The 16,241-nt window shown below is 44.6% G+C and overlaps 1 protein-coding gene across 13 annotated transcripts in view; it reads right to left on the bottom strand.

Annotated features, from left to right (window-relative positions):
• Nucleotides 1-16,241, bottom strand: part of LOC113249186 (zinc finger protein 420-like) — a 237,286-nt gene that overhangs the window by 18,300 nt on the left and 202,745 nt on the right. For 12 of the 13 annotated variants that reach the window (XM_057313978.1, XM_057313979.1, XM_057313977.1 and 9 more), the window contains 3 exons: nucleotides 8,698-8,771; nucleotides 4,659-4,785; nucleotides 4,075-4,170 (listed from right to left, as the gene is read on the bottom strand). In XM_057313978.1, the coding sequence (XP_057169961.1) occupies nucleotides 4,075-4,170; nucleotides 4,659-4,785; nucleotides 8,698-8,771 (297 nt within the window). The remainder of the gene's footprint in view (nucleotides 1-4,074; nucleotides 4,171-4,658; nucleotides 4,786-8,697; nucleotides 8,772-16,241) is intronic. The other variant, XR_008960058.1, reaches the window with a different exon arrangement.

Raw genomic sequence — 16,241 nt, 5'->3', positions numbered from 1 at the left:
ACAACTAAGAGATACAAAATAAGTTACCCCACTCACTATGCTCACATGCATATACATTAAAGTGCTAACATGGCCCATTAATACCTACCCTAGGGCATCAGCAAATGAGCAACTGGAAGCACTTGGCCTTTGCTCTTCAATGGAGACAAAAATGGACCAATTTACCTTTTAGAGTGCTCCAGAAGCCAGCTGGGAGAACCCAACACACCCAGCAAGTACCAATGAAGAAGAGCCATGTCAAAGAGACAAGGGAAGGCTTTGACACTTGCCCACGGCAGCTGCTCACCCTCCCTGACACTCCATGGCCACACTGTGAGAAAACTCCTACAACGGACTGACCTGTGTGTTCAGTGATCTGACCTCTCTGCAGCTGCCTGAGGAACGGACAGCACTTCTGTCATGCACGACATGGAAAAAAGAGGGAAGGAGCACGCCCTCTGGAAGCACTGTGGTAGCTTCTCAGACAAAATGGACTATTTGTTCAGACACAGACAGATAATAGAGCTGAAGGGAAACAGAGGAAGCTATCACGGGCTGTAAAGTAACTGCGCTTTCTTAACCTGGGAAATTACAAGAATCTTGACACGACAAATACCCAGAATATGTGTGACACGCACCATAATTACTATGATCTGTGTGCTTTTCTGCAGAGCAAGTCCAGAAACCTGGGCCCAGAGGCTCTTTTTCTTTTTTAATCCTGAAATGTCAACAAAAGATCACAAGGCTACAAAAGATATAGAAAAATGTGTTCCAACCACAAGAACAAATTAAATATCACAAAGGGACCCTCAAATATGAAGAACTCTGCATTGCATGACAAAGGTGTAAGCATCATAAAGCTGTGCATGGAGACAGGAGGAGACAACAGATAGGGAACTAGATGGTACCAGCAAACTGGGCACGACCAAAATGTAACCCAAAGAGACAAAGTATATAAACCAACCACCCAGGAATTGGGAGCTGAAGAATACAATCACTGAACTTAAAAACACACCAATGGGTCACCCACAGACTTTATCAAGCAGAAGAAAGAATCAGACAAGCTAAAAACCCCTTGTTTTAAACTGTCTACTAAGACGACCAAGGAAAAATGGGGGAAAGGACACGGACTGGGGACTCAGGAGACACCTAAGTGGACCGATATGTACATTAAGGGGACCCCATAAGGAAAGGATGGTGAAACGGAGAAGAGAGTTGACAGGAAGAACTAAAGGCTTCTACTTCACACATATGTGCAAAGGTAAGACCAATTCAACAATCTCAGGAATTCACAGTAGGATCAATGTCAAGACATGAACACAGTGACTCATTATAAATAACCTATCAACAATCAGAGGTGAGGGCACCCGGGTGGCTCAGTCGGTTCAGTGTCCCGTTCGGCTCATGTCATAATCCCAGGAGCCTGGGATCAAGCCCCACATAGTGCTCCCTGCTCACCACTCCCCCTGCTTGTGTGTCGGTTGCACTCTCTCTCGCTCGCTCTCTCTCCGATATATAAAGAAAAAAAACCTTAAAAAAAATCACAAATGAAAAGAGAATTTTGAAAAAGCCTGACAAGAGCAACTCCTCTTCTGCAGAAGAGCCCCTGTAAGATGATTACTGCAGTTCTCAGCAGACCCTATAGGAAGAAGGGAATGGGATCGTGTATTCGAGTACAGAAAGATTCAACAGTCTGCACCAAGAGTCATCTACCTGGCATAATCTACCTGTTTTCCACGAAGGTAGAAATAAAAACAATGCCTAGTAAAAAACCCTTCAATTTACTAGTAAACCTGTCCTACAAGAAATGTGATAGGACGTCTTTTGGGTTGAAAACCAAGGATTCTAAAGGGTAGCTGAAACCACAGGACAACATAAAACTCCTGCTCATGTCTGTACGTACACAATTCTAGAAACCTGCAGTGCTGTAATGAGGTAGCACAATCACTTGTATTTCTGCTACAGAATTGTCTTAAACAAAAGCATAAAATGCAGAAATCTGCATAATAAACTACACCACATAAAAGATAGAACTTGTGATAGTGGTAACATCCAGCAGGTTCAGGGATGGAGAGGATGAAGGAGAAAAGTTGCCTATAAAATTGACGACAGCAGTTGAAAATAGTTTCTTATACCCTTAAGATGTTTTAAGGAATCTCTAAGGCAACCAGAATGAAAATACAGACAGAAAACAGAAAAGTGAATGACAATGGTGTCAAACCATATCATGCGTACAACACCACAAGTAAGATAAAATATAGGACCTACACAATATACTGACATAGAAAATTTTTTAAATTGCTTTTGATTCACCAAAAAAGCTTCTCATGCCAAGAGAATATAAATTCAACAACAGATGTTGGAATTATTGCGAGTATTATAACAACTCACCTAGATATGCTAGAACATTCACCACCACCAGAAATACACAAGACGAGTTACAAACTCTGTAGGGGTGATATTTCATAGACACATACATAATGTTCCTGGCAAAGGGCACAAACCTGATTCACATTTGAGTCACACATTGTTCAAAAGTGTACAGGGCTGAAAACTGTCATCATATCACAAAATACATCGGTAAAGAAAAAAAAAAAGGCCACAATTAACTAACATTGAGGAAAGTCCCATACAAAAAGAAGCCTGTTATTAAGGAATTCAAAAATGAGAACAAGCAAAATTAAACTGAAAAAATGCCACATAATGCAATATACGAATTATTGAAAAGAAAACCTTCAATACAGGTAGAATTTAAACTGTGTATCCATGAAAAACAGGCATTGTCTATTTTGGCATAAGTTCAGTGACAGTAAAACTGTAAGGATTATTCATTACAATCAACCATGAAAAGCTGTAATGAAAAATATTATGAATAAGGACTTAAGTGACATCAAAAAATGTATTCTGTTACTCATATATTCCTCCTCTTACACAGAATTCAAGGGGGTAACCCATACCTTAGAACAAAGCAGAGAAGCAAAAACCTTCCCTTTCTAAATAAACAAACACCGTCACAGTTATAAAATATGCTGACAATCATTTTATAAGAAAGAAATACAGGGGAGTAAATCCAGATACATTCCTGAGAAACTAGTAAAAAAAACCTTATGATTAATTTTTCGTGAAGTAAAATTCCAACAGCAACGGGACATTTGTGTCACTAGGGGAATTTTACCATCTACATCACTTCTTACACAGCACATGCCCGGGTCGCATCAGAACTTTTGATCTAAGAAATAAGAGCTGAGTCTCAGAGACAACTAATAAGAAAGTGAAAACTTACGACAAAGTCACAGGAACGTCTTACTATACGAGAAAAATTAGAAAATGATGCATTTTTCAAAAGCTAAGAAATGAGACTTTACTATAGGCTGCAGGTTCCAAAGTTGTAAATCCCGAATAACATTACTGTATGTAGGAAGTCCAGGGAACAAATAGAGACATTACATTATTTCACCACTGAGGAATGGAACGTAAGGCGTGGAAACCTCTTCTTCTCGTTAATATAAAGGAAAATGAACATCTGAAGTGAAATAAAGGATTGTATGTTCTCCTGTTCGGGAAGTGCTTTGTTACCTGATGACATTACTGAGTCTCCATTGTGTACGATTAAGACTGAAGGCTCCATAACACTGGAAAGCATGAACCAGAAAACACATGATGTCTGCCTCCAGTGCTGCGGGGATTCCGCCCCAATCCCCAGTATGCCCCACACAACTCTGCACACTTTCTCCCAAGAGGCAAAACGGAACTTAGAAGAGACATAGTGCAGACGCCCTCAGGAATAGGGAGATTTCCCTAAGGCCCTCAAAGCAATAGAAAAGCTCTCTGATTATGGAGGCCCTCCCCCACCCCATGGCCCTCACTGTGGCTGTGGCGGCCCATCACTGGAGCTGAAGCAGAAGCCTTTGAGAATATGAAAATATGACAATATGTGAAAAGATGTCCCTCTGTGACAGACGGGGAAATACACCTGGGCTTCTCCAACTGATTTTCATTCCAGCAGAGCTACTGGAACCCCATTTTAAGGTCTATCTTCCTCCTCCTTCAAACTTGGACGTCCCTCTGTCATCGGCTTCATTCATTCCCACCTACCTGGATCAAAGACTACTGTCTTCTTCCTCTTCACATCCCACGGCTCCTTCCTCTGCTCCAAAAGGGAGACCAAATCAGGCTTCGACACAATGAGACCTGTTTAATAGAGAAACAGAATATAAGTATGGCTGTGGATCCTTGCAAGCCACTACTGGGCTGAGTAGGGAAGAGAGGACATTGCAGAATTCTAGAAGATGATTTCCCCAACACTGATCACCAACAGCCTCTAGAGAACATGCAGGAGTTTCAAACACTCACTTCCTAACTTGCACTTCCAAGTTCTACTGAGACAATAAGGCGGCGTAAAACTTGGAGTTTAAATGCAGGCAGTACTGCTCCATGCCACGCCAGGTTCAGAACTATAACTAATCAACAGAAACGATATTACCCTAAGGAAGCGGAAGCTAGACCTGAAAAGCAAACATCAAGAAGATTTCTGTCTCCATCTACAAATCCTTACTTTAGTCCCTTAGGGCAGTGACCTGAATTCCAATGTGCAAAGAGGAATCATCCAAGAGAAAGTCTTGAAAGGAAAGAAGAAACCCCGAGTGGGGCTTGGGAAATCTGGAAGGAGTCATCCTCACCCAAGAACAGGAGGTGTCTGTAGTTCTCCAGCATCACGTCCCTGTACAGTTCCCGCTGCGTGTGGCTCAGGCATCGCCACTCCTCCTGGGAGAATTCTATGGCCACGTCCCCGAATGTCAGCAGTCTCTGCAAGAAATACCACAGTCACCAAGTGGCCATCGACAGAGTTCATAATGGTCCCTAAGATCAAGAAGGAGTTAATGTCACCCGCTTGACCCCATCACCTGAGCTTCAGTGCTTACCACTGTACCCCCCAAACTAGATCCCACATTTTACTTCACTTCTTCTGTCCACCTTATCCTTTACTTCAGCCAGAACACCCCGTGGGCAGAGTCTCCTGCGGGAAAACAGAAACTATCCAATGAAATGTAATGACCGCCCAGCGGAAGTGCTTGGGCTAGCCCAGTTTGACGCAGAGGGACCCGGATGTAACCCATGGAGTAAACTAGTTACCTTTACCTCAATATAAAGCTAGTATTGTCCAACTATGGAGAAGCAGAATCCTTATTTACCGAATGTGCAAAGGGATCAGGTTTGAACTCAGGGTATGATCCTAGAGTTCACTGAAAAGGACACACAGGTCCAATATAAAGAGAACACTACACCAGTGTTCATAGCAGGTGTCAAATGTGAGAAAAATGATGGAAACAAAAAGTTATCCCCACAAAATCAATCTAACTATTTACATTTCATGCACCCATCCACACATGTAGGAAGTAGTTAAATACACATGAAACGTGATAGAGTAGAAAATTCTCATGGTGTTAATACAAGAACCATTTACAATGACGTCACACTTATAAATCACTTTGTGGATGATGATGCTTCTACCTTTTATTCACACTATCAACAAAAACACAGAGAATGATACACATAAAACAGCTATTATTTAGGAGTCTGCTATGATGAAGGATAGAGGCAGAAAAATGTTCACCTTTAACTCAGAAGGCTGACCCACAGACGGCATAGCTCTGCTAAGAGTCAAATACATGCTACTTGTTACCTTACGGTCTCTTAACTGCCTGTACATTTCACCGATATTAACATCGAACGGAGAGATAGCATCGGACAGATCGGGCCAAAGTAACAAGCACAAATTCAAAGAAACCTTTCTGATCTTATACTCGGTGCACTTACCCCGCCCCAACACTAAGCATAAAACCACCCGCTTCATGCAGCCAATGTGCAGCTCTTTCTGCTCACAGCTGCTGTCCCCGAGCTACTCAATAAACCGACTCTCGGGCACCGTAACACATCTCAAGAATTCGTTCTTGACCAACATTCTCAAGGACCCCACAACCCAGCATTTCATTGATGCTTTTGTGTCAATCATCATCTGTGATATAATTCAGCATTTAAGACAAACATGTTAATTATAGAATTCTTGTTTTCTTCATCTGAAAATACACAGAGGGAAAGAGGGCGCCTGGATGACGCAATGGCTCAGGTGTCCAACTCTTGATTTTGGTTCAGGTCATGGTCTCGGGGTCCAGGGAACCACTCAGCACAGAGTCCGCATGAACTTCTCTCCCTCCCCCTCTGGCTCTACGGGATCACCTCTCCTCCTCTCACACACACTAGTTCTCTCACTCACTACAATAAATAAATACAGTACTCTTCTTTTTTTTAAATGAAGAGAATGTCTACCACTTGAGTGTGGAATAAAGTAAAAACTCACAGGATGGCGGAATGACTGACTTAGATCCCCCAGGCCCAGGAGACAATACTACCAACTACAGGAAGGTCAGAGTCTTCATTTGTGCAGTGGAAACTGATGTAGGGGCCGAAGACATTTTTCATGAAAGAAATCGTTCTCATTAAACGTCAGGGACAGGACCCGTTGGCAGAAGAGCTGCAGTGTGACTGTGAGAAGGTACTGACTATAAACTCTTCATGTAGGGGTAGAGATAACAGAAGTCTCTGACGGGATTTTCCTATGTTCAAGAGGATCCTGGAGGTCTGGCTATGATCAAGCTAAGGCTGCTTTTGCCTCCAGCAAAGCATTAACACTAAGGCACTTGGGAATTCCTTGAGGAAACTCAATCTTTCCAAGTGCCAAGTATCTATATGTGGGCTGCAAGTTGCAAGGACATTTCCTTCTTCTCTACATTTCTTTTGCTTTGTTCTCCTGATCAGAAACTACAAGCAAAGGCAAAATCAAAAGAAAGAAGCTTCCAGGTGAAATGGGATGGTTTCAGCCCATCACCCAGTAAATCCGTCCAAGACCCTTAGGAATTAACAAGGACAACGTGAGCCTTACAGGGGGAGCTATCTGGCAGAGCTTCAAGCCATTACAAGAAGTTAACATCAGCCCTAATGACCAAGTTGATCATCAGCGCCTAAGGCACACTGAAGGACCTGTTGCTTGGTGTTGAGTAAGGGACAGGTGGGACTAGGGAGGGGTGGACAGCTACGGGGCTAGGTGACCAGGGTCATCAAAAATCCCAGGAAAGAGGGACATAAAGAAAACAAGAGCTAAGCGAATGTGACCAGACCTCCTCGTTTGTTTTAAACACCAGAGATGACATATTCAAAGGAGAAGTAATCATGCTGCTATCAGCGGTGACATCAAAGAGATTGAAGGCCCCTGGTCAGTTTTCTATAAAAGACCAACCATAAAGGCGCTGGGTGGCAACCATTCAGGACCCTGCTCACTCTAGAAAGCTTGCTTTCTCTTCTCACCTTCACGTGATAAACTATCACTTTCCCCTTTTGTGCCTGATACTCATTCTGCTACACCACACAAGAACCCAGCACCAGCGTGTTCCTTCTAGAAGCCTCCTTTCAGGCAAACTGGCTTGAGAGCTGGAATAGGGGAGGGGCCGGTGACAATCTGCCTGAATGCAGACAGGCCCAGGAGCGACCCACCCCCAAAGAGCCATAGGTCCTAACTCACCAATGGGCTACTTACAACCAGATTCGGTTCCCTAAAAGGGAAGATTCCATCTGTTCCCAGACTGCCTCATCTTCCCCTTTAAAACCAGGCCCCACCCACCACCTCCTGGCACTAGGCCTCTCTGGTGTCCTTCCCACCCCCGCTCCCTTGCTGTGCATTCAGTGAGCTTCTGGCTCCTTTGTTCTGCCTCAGCTGAATTCTCTCACTTCCTCTGCAAATGGCCCACACCTGCTCATCACCAAAAATCCCCATCTGCTCAAAAGACACCCCATTTAGGGACCACATTCTTGTACCCCTAAACAGTAAACCAGCATATCAATTAAATTATGAGAATTCAGTCGATTTATAGAAACTTCAATCACATATACTTTCCCGGACTGGTAATACCTAGTATATTTTAGATACATTCTAAAGGATATGAACCCCTCTTTTTTCGGAGAATACTCCAAATGATTCTGGATATCATATCATATCCACTGTTTATCTGTGCATTTTCTTACTCCCGGTCTACACAGAGCTTATAAGGCTTCCAGATGGGGCCTAAATAAGACCATTTTCCATCACTGATATCCCAGGACCAGACCCCTTCAGCAATAGGAATCTTTAACTCAACACCTTCCCAAGGATCTGTCACCAAGGGACTATTTGCAATACTGGCAGGCAGGTCTTTTATTCAAAGCGACAACTGTTGAAGACCTACTCTAAGCCCTTTTAGAGGGAAGGCATAGAAGGCTCTGGCTGATAGGGGAGAAGGGTTCTAAAGACCAAATTTGAGTATAATGTCTGAAAAGGTTTAAAAACTGGGTGTAGGGGCGCCTGGGTAGCGCAGTGGTTAAGCATCTGCCTTCGGTTCATCGCGTGATCCCGGCGTTCTGGGATCGAGCCCCACATCAGTCTCCTCCACTAAGAGCCTGCTTCTTCCACTCCCACTCCCCCTGCTTGTGTTCCCTCTCTCGCTGGCTGTCTCTCTCTGTCAAATAAATGAATAAAATCTTTAAAACAAAAACAAAAACAAAAAACACTGGGTGTAAACATAGAGCAGAACAACCGAACTAGAAAAAAATCACTATTAACAATTTCTAAATGTAAGAAATTTCTCGAGAAAAAGACAACGGGCCTCGGAACTCGCATGGAAGGCTTACCTGAGAACTGGCCATTTCTTCTTCACCTTGTCCTCCGGACTTCTTGCTCAGAAGGATTCCAGAAGAAATCACAGCTGCAGCAGGAGAAAATGCCTTTAAAGCCCCCAACAGGGCGTCTCCACCAATAAAGGTCTTGCCTGCAGGCAGGACTTAGAATGCAGAAAAGGCCCAATTTCCTTGCCCTTTGTGTCAGTGGCTATTCAAAAACAATGAATTCTTCCTTGGAGACCAATGTTTGATGAGTTTTTTCCTGCTCTGGTTCAGGGGTCTCCCCCATCACAGACACACGCAACTTCTGCTAGAGCAGAAAGAAGAAACCTGTGCTGCATGGACCTGATGCTTCCAGATTCCCGTGGCAGTGCCCGTGTTACCTCTCCTTGAGCCAAGTCTGAACTCAGCTGTCTTCTATTCCTGGTTAAGCCTGCTTAACCCTGGCTTCACCTAGAATTGCGTGGAGCATTTAATGAAAACATCACAGCTGTTTCCCCCCTCACCAATAGACAGAATCTGGGGTGGGGGGCACGGGATTTGATCCCTTCTTGAACCTACTGGGAAGCATTTGGGGAGGTGACCAGGCAAAAAGCACTAATCGGGGCTGTCGTTGTTATTCTGATTTACTCCACGCCTTGTCCAAGGATCACTATTTCTGGAGATTTACACTTTCACCCTCTTTCTGCTACAGGGAGGGAGCCACCCTTACAAATGGAGCTTTCCCTTAGAGATGCAAATGTCTACTACAAAAATTATCCAGACTAGTTTCAGAGCTCTTTCTTGGTCCCCTGTTTCTTCTTCTCCTTCTTCTCCTCCTCCTCCCCCTCCTTCTTCTTCTTCTTCTTCTTAAAGATTTTATTTATTTATTTGAGAAAGAGAATGAGAGAGCAGAGAGAGGGAGAGTAGCAGAGAGAGGGAGAAGCCAACTCCACTCGGAGCATGGAACCCACCACGGGGTTTGATCCCAGGACCACGACTGAGCCAAAGAAAAGCTCTTAACTGACACACCTAAGCACCCCTGTGTGCTCCTTCTTTAAACTACCAGCCAATAAGAATCCATATCCTAACGAGACATATGTTGGGGTGACAACATGTGCTCCGTCAGTAGGTAAATGGTTACTTTCATAACTAACTGCCACAGACTTTTCCAAAGGGAATGTACATTATTCACTCCCATCAGCAATACATGAGCATTCTAATTCCTCAACATGCTCCCTGAAATTTGGTGTGAACCTTTTTCTTTATCTTTCCCATTCTAGAAAATACAGGGTCGTTTCTCTTTGCAAAAAATGAAGCAGTCTTCCTACAGCTGTCCTGGTGACTGAACTGAAACCACGTAAACACATAAAAGTGATCAAAAATCAAAATGGCCACATTAAAGCATCAGCAAGCCTTGATATTAAACTAGGGATCCTTTTCCCTCACTTCTCCAACCTTCCTCTCTTCCCTTCTTAGCCTTTCCTTTCCACCACCAGGTCCCACCCTGAAAAGGTGATGGACACAGCTGGCTGCACAGACATAATTCCGGGTGGAACCGGCTAGATCCTGTAGGGATTTCACGACAAATACCCCACCCCCTGCCTCTGGGGGGCTTGCAGTTTTGAAGGCCCTGACATCCTGCAGCCTCGATTGCTGGCAAAGTAATTAACCTGTTGTTCCTCTTGATCCCCAGCTCCGTCTTCACGTTCTATTTTGGCTCCGAAGCAGGGAGGTCAGGTTTTGACAGCAGAATGTGAAGAAGAGGAACATGTTTTTCTTCCTCCATTCTCAATTCCTTGGCCACTCTAATACGTAAGTGGACATAAGACAGATTCACAAGGGAAAAAGAAAGTGCTTTCTTACCTACGGGAGCCTCAGAGACATGAGGCTCAAAGACAGGCAACTGATGCCTACAGGCCACTGTGACTTAAGAAGGGGTTGGGGATTTAGCATTTCAGAAAGGGGCAAGGATACGCACAGGAGAAAGGAGAGCAAATGTGTGTCCAACAATACTTTGCCAACCAGGCAGGCAAGTCTGTATGGTCCAGAGTTATTCTGAGTCATTCGTGCTCTTCCGGAAGAGTTCCCCCATCTCACTTACTGATGCTGTATCATCAGCCTCACAAAACAATGAGACCCTTGCAGTTGCAGTAACAGAATACACCTAGAGCACCTTGTCAAAGTCCTTTGAAGTCCTGCCAATGCCCTTCCAGCGAACTTAGTCGGCTTCATATGTAGCAAGCACCTTTAGCCTGGGTCACTGATGAATCACATCGTCCTTTCGTATATCTACAGATGACGCATTTGTTCCTTAAAAGGCCTTGCGGCTGAACTCTCCGGCACGAGCTCGCCCTGGGCACCAACACACCCTGCTCAGCACCTCCTTCATGTCTACAAGGAGCCGCCGGGGTGCAGTTCATACAGCATAAAATCGTGAAATGTGTAAAACGAAGTGGCAATCTAGGTAATGACAAAAGAAATCCAAATAAATACCAGAGAGTCACAGCGGAATGGACTAAGCCTGCACCACTTTTACAATAGTAATATGGTCCGGATTTTCAGTGGAAACTTGCAGGATTCTAAATGTTATGTCATCATTCCCCCCCCCCCTTTACACAAAGGAACCTGCGTGAGTTTGAGAGCTTTTGTCAGTTATCCCAATGTGGCCACCCGTAGGTCATAGTTTCTAAGCGGAATCCCAGATACCTAGGCAGCTGTCGGCTTGAAACATTTTCTCCGTGGTCTGGATAGAGACTTTTCAAGCTTCACTGAGAGTCCAGAGGTGTTTCCACTGGCAACCTTGGCCCCGTGAGTGGCTTCTAGGCCATTACCGACAGTCCTAGGACTCCAGGTGGGCGAAGCATGAAGCTCCTATCCCACATTGCATCGGCCCCTCCAGCATCCTGTGCCAGATTCTACCTGAGCTGGTAAATATCACAGTCCCTACGTAGGTACGAGACAAGAAGAACTGATAATACTTCACAAACATAGGCTTCGGATCCTGTTCTGATATACGTGGTGAGGAACACACAGACTTACTCTGTACAGAATTTAGACGTGCCACAGAATTTTTGTGTTTAGGGCTCATTATGATTGTTACTCTGTGGGTGCGAAGGCCGAAGGGCCAACCCTCTCCTGGACACAATATCTCCCCTAAATCCTCTCTGAGATCACAGCTATGACCCCAAGCACTCTTCTCCTTGGGAGCACCTTTGGGACTTTTTAGACCCTCTCTGCCATCACTGGGATTGTTCTCTTTCCATTAGACTGTGTGAGGGAAGTGAACAACTCGGCCTTCATGCGTGCTTCCCAAATGCCAGCCCCTTTATTCTCTTGAGTGACAATCACTGTGCATTCAGGCTCTTCCGTGTATCCTGGAGGAATTCCAAACCTTTCTCATCTCATGAGAAAACTGAACTGTTTTTCTCCATGTCAACCGTGTATATATTCATGCCTCACAGAGGGTTATGTACAATGACAAGCCAGTCAATTGTAGGTAAAACTGTAAGACAGAGAATCTATGCCAGCAGTAAATAATAAACCATAGACATACGATGCATCCTACTATAATACTATATGATTATCCATATGATTTTGTTGCAAATTAGTCCCAGGAGATAAGGTCAGAATCTAAACAGCAGTGTAAGATTGTCTCCTGAAGGAATGAAGAGATGTTCAAAATACATTTGAATGTGTATTTCAGTATCAGATATTACATCGGCCAAACATTTACTTCGGTGAGGGTTGTGAACACCGCTTCACAAACATGGTTAACAAGTCTGTTGGTCCTTAAAGAAGCTTGTGCCCGTCACAGTCACTGCAGAATCTCTAAGTGGCAACAGAAATAGTGATTACGGGCACCTGGGTGGCTCAGTCATTAAGCGTCTGCCTTGGGCTCAGGGCGATATCCCGGAGTTCTGGGATGGAGCCCCATGTCAGGCTCTTCCGCTGGGAGCCTGCTTCTTCCTCTCCTACTCCCTCTTCTTGTGTTCCCTCTCTCGCTGCCTGTTTCTCTCTCTCAAATAAATTAAAAAAAAAAAAGAAATAGTGATTAAACTTGCCACACTAGGTCCTGTGTTACTGCAAACTCAGGAGGGAAGAAGACCATTCACAGTGCAAGGCTAAGACCCACTGAAACACCTACAGTCATGACCACAAGCACAGCTAGCTGTAACCTGTACTCACTGGAGTAGAGGCATCTTACTTCAGGGGGCGTTGCTCAGGGACAGGAAACAGCACACACATATCCTGCATCTGAGGATAAGGCTCCATTAGGAAACATACATGCTCTACCTGATGGCCCAGCCTAAGTCTCACCTTCCTGGTAACTGAATACCTATGGGGCCATCTGGTCAATCTCACTTGGGCACACTCTCCAGGACCAGGGACTCCTTTAACCTTTGCGCTATCCTGTGTAGTCCGGGTTTACACTAGCACAAGAATCTGAATCTCCTTCCATCTTAGAGAAAGAGGCATTAGTCATCCAGGGCACTCTCCTCCCTCCATAGAAGCAATCGCCTTCGGGGTAGCCAGGTGTGAGTCCCCCTGGGTTTCTCTGACTGTGTAAAGAACACTGAGCACGGCTAGAGATGCAAACAGATAGACACTGCTTGTTCCCATGGCAACTGGTCATTAGACAAACAGATGAAGAGTCATGATCCGAATCATCCAGGAATTCTTAGTCAGAGCCTCTGGGTACATGGTTGAATTCAGGATTGTGGAGTCAGTGTGAGGAAGAACAGGGGTAGATGGGGGACTTTGCATCAGTCGGGCCAGTTCCCTGTCTGTGTTGTGGTGTGAGCTCTGGTGTCACCCCTGATGGGTCATCCATGGACCAGAGTTTTTAGTAGCAGTAGTCATAGCATTTAGTTCACATTCTTCTTAAGAAAAGCTTTCTAATACAATTGTCCCAGAAAATAATGTTGAAGTTGGCTTTTTCTTTCCTTTAGGAAATAGAATGGAAAGAAACTACATTGATGAAAATACTGTGAACTCTGTGTTGATCTTCTTTGGAAGGGCTCAGGAATGACAGAGCTGGAAGTACCCCAGAGGCAGGGAGATCAGAGCCCACAACCAGCCTCCCCACAACCCCAAACCAGATCCAACCCCTTCTGAGGCTGTGTGCAGGTCTGGCCTGCCTCTGGGGTCTCCTCCCTTCCCAGGACAGATTTGACGGATCGCATTCTGCGTTGACCCTTCCTTTCATCTCTTCAGGGTTGGTGCTCACAATTTTCAAAACCCAGAATCTGATACATGGGAGTAAAGGACTATACATTTTAGTGACTTCATTGCTGTTTTTATCATGAAATCCTGTGCTTCATAAACCTTTCACACAGAATCCTGTTTCCCAGGATTGCCTTTTCTCCCACCCCCCCAAACAATAAGGCAGCAGTGATGAGTCCTTCCATGTGCTTCAGGACACTGGTATCAATGTGTCTCATGACACCTGATGTTAACTTCCTTCCCTTGGCTCAGGGTCTCTCTGCCAGATGCCCCCAGAAAACAAAGGCTGTCACCAATGTTTCCTGGATATCCTGGCCTTTGCAAAAAAAGGTTCTAAATTAGTCCTGGACTGGCAAGTTTCCATTTTGTTCTGAACTGTGTTGCAGATATTCTCTCCTTTATTACTTTTTAAGTTTTAGCAAAAGCAAGCAAGGATCATGTAACGACTGTATATTCACTGTCTTAAAATTCTACAGGGTAACTGAGGACAAAGACAAATGACATCATTTCAAGGAAATAATCAGGCGTTTGTTGCAGTAAGGAAGGAAGTATTCATGTTTCATCCTGATGTTACCTTTCCCCTTCCCTAAGGGTATTTATAACCTTCCCTTTGGTGATAATTCTGGAAACTGAACAGGGTAAGGTATTGTTGCTCCCATCTTAAAATCAGATATCTTATCCTAATTTCTGATTCATTGGTAGTGGCAAGTAGAGTTAAGGAGCTGAATATTGGAAAAGCTTCATAACTATTCTAAAGCATCCATCCAGAAACAGCATCTACGGATGCCTCAGTGGTTCAGTCTACTAAACATCTGCCTTCAGACTCAGGTCATGATCCCAGGGTCCTGGGATCGAGACCCAAGATGGGCTCCTGGCGCAGAAGGGAGTCTGCTTCTCCCCCTGCCTGCTTTCTTTGCCGCTCCCCGTTTGTGATCTCTGACAAAAATAAATAAAATCTTAAAAGAATAATAGCATCTAGAGAAATAATATTCTATAAACTTCTGTACTGTACTATCTACCGAGCATGGTACTGGATTTGAAATTAAAGAATCTCCAGCAACAGTCATGTTGCTTTTCTTATCAACAGATCTTGCCATCTCTAGTGTGCATCCCATCATCTTTTTCGGAACAGGACAGAGCCCTGGGCACATGAAGAGAAAGGAGACAGTAGCCACACACCCAGGTAAGGGCAGATGACAGAAGCAGACGACACAGACGGAGGCTGAAGATCAAAGGACAAAACTGAAGCTTAAAATGGGGTTTGGGAAGCTCTGCTTGAATGGAATGGTTCTGAAAGCCCATCTTTAATTCTCTGGTGGTCACCGAGGGACAGCTCCTGTCTCATTCTTCACATCCTCCTACATCCTCAGGGACTGACCTTGTGTTCTACTGTCTTCCAGGGCAGTCACGGTGAAATCCAAAAGCCTCCGCATGGCCACTGAGGGTCTATGTGAATGATTGCTGTTCCATTGCTAGTGGAGGCATGTGAAAATCTGTACACACAGGGAGCTTCTCAGTGTAAGCCCCCATGTGATTTATTCCTTTTTGATTTTTGAGCGCACTTATCTTGTGGAAACAGTCTGGTACAACATCAGGAATGTGGGGGAGACTGACCTTCTCCTATCAAATCTTATGCAGACCAGCCCTACCCATCGAGGCTTCCCCACTGACCACTCTCGGACCCATTCTCAGAACAGTACCTGGGAGCGTCACTGTTTGCCCTGGGCTCACGGTAGAGTAAGTTGGGCCCCTTCATCAATACCTAACTCACGCTAAAACTGCCAGAATCCTTGGGGATGGGACCCTGGAGATGGTAGATCTAAAATCTACATAGGGGATTCCAATTGGAAGCCCTACCTGAGGGTGACTTTTCTAAACAGTGTTTGTGAACATTTCCTGTATATACAAATCACCTGGGATTTCCACTAAAAATAGATTCTGGGTCTCTATACTCAGATATCATGAATACCTAGGTCGGGATGCGACCCATGAATTTGTGGTTTTAATTTGTAAAAGATCTTATTTATTTTATCTGAGAGAGAGAGCTAGAGCACGAGCAGGGGTAGTGGCAGCAGAAGGGGGAGAAGCAGACTACCCAGAGCATGGACTCAGATACGGGCTTATCCCAGGACCCTGAGATCATGACCTGTGCCAGAGACAGACAATTTAGCAACTGAGCCACCCAGCCATCCATAATTAATATTTCTAACAACCGTCTAGGTCCCTGTCCATACACTGCATTTCCAGTAGTACTGAGCTAGAGAAAGCGGAGCACACCCCAGCCCCTCAGACCAAACCATCGTGTGTCACCACACATAGTACCATGCGCAGTGAACACTACTGACAGTTCC

This window comes from Ursus arctos, unplaced genomic scaffold (genome assembly GCF_023065955.2).
Source record: "Ursus arctos isolate Adak ecotype North America unplaced genomic scaffold, UrsArc2.0 scaffold_19, whole genome shotgun sequence".
NCBI lineage: Eukaryota > Metazoa > Chordata > Mammalia > Carnivora > Ursidae > Ursus > Ursus arctos.
Note: the sequence above shows the minus strand (reverse complement) of the source record. Positions and strands in the feature narration are given on the sequence as shown.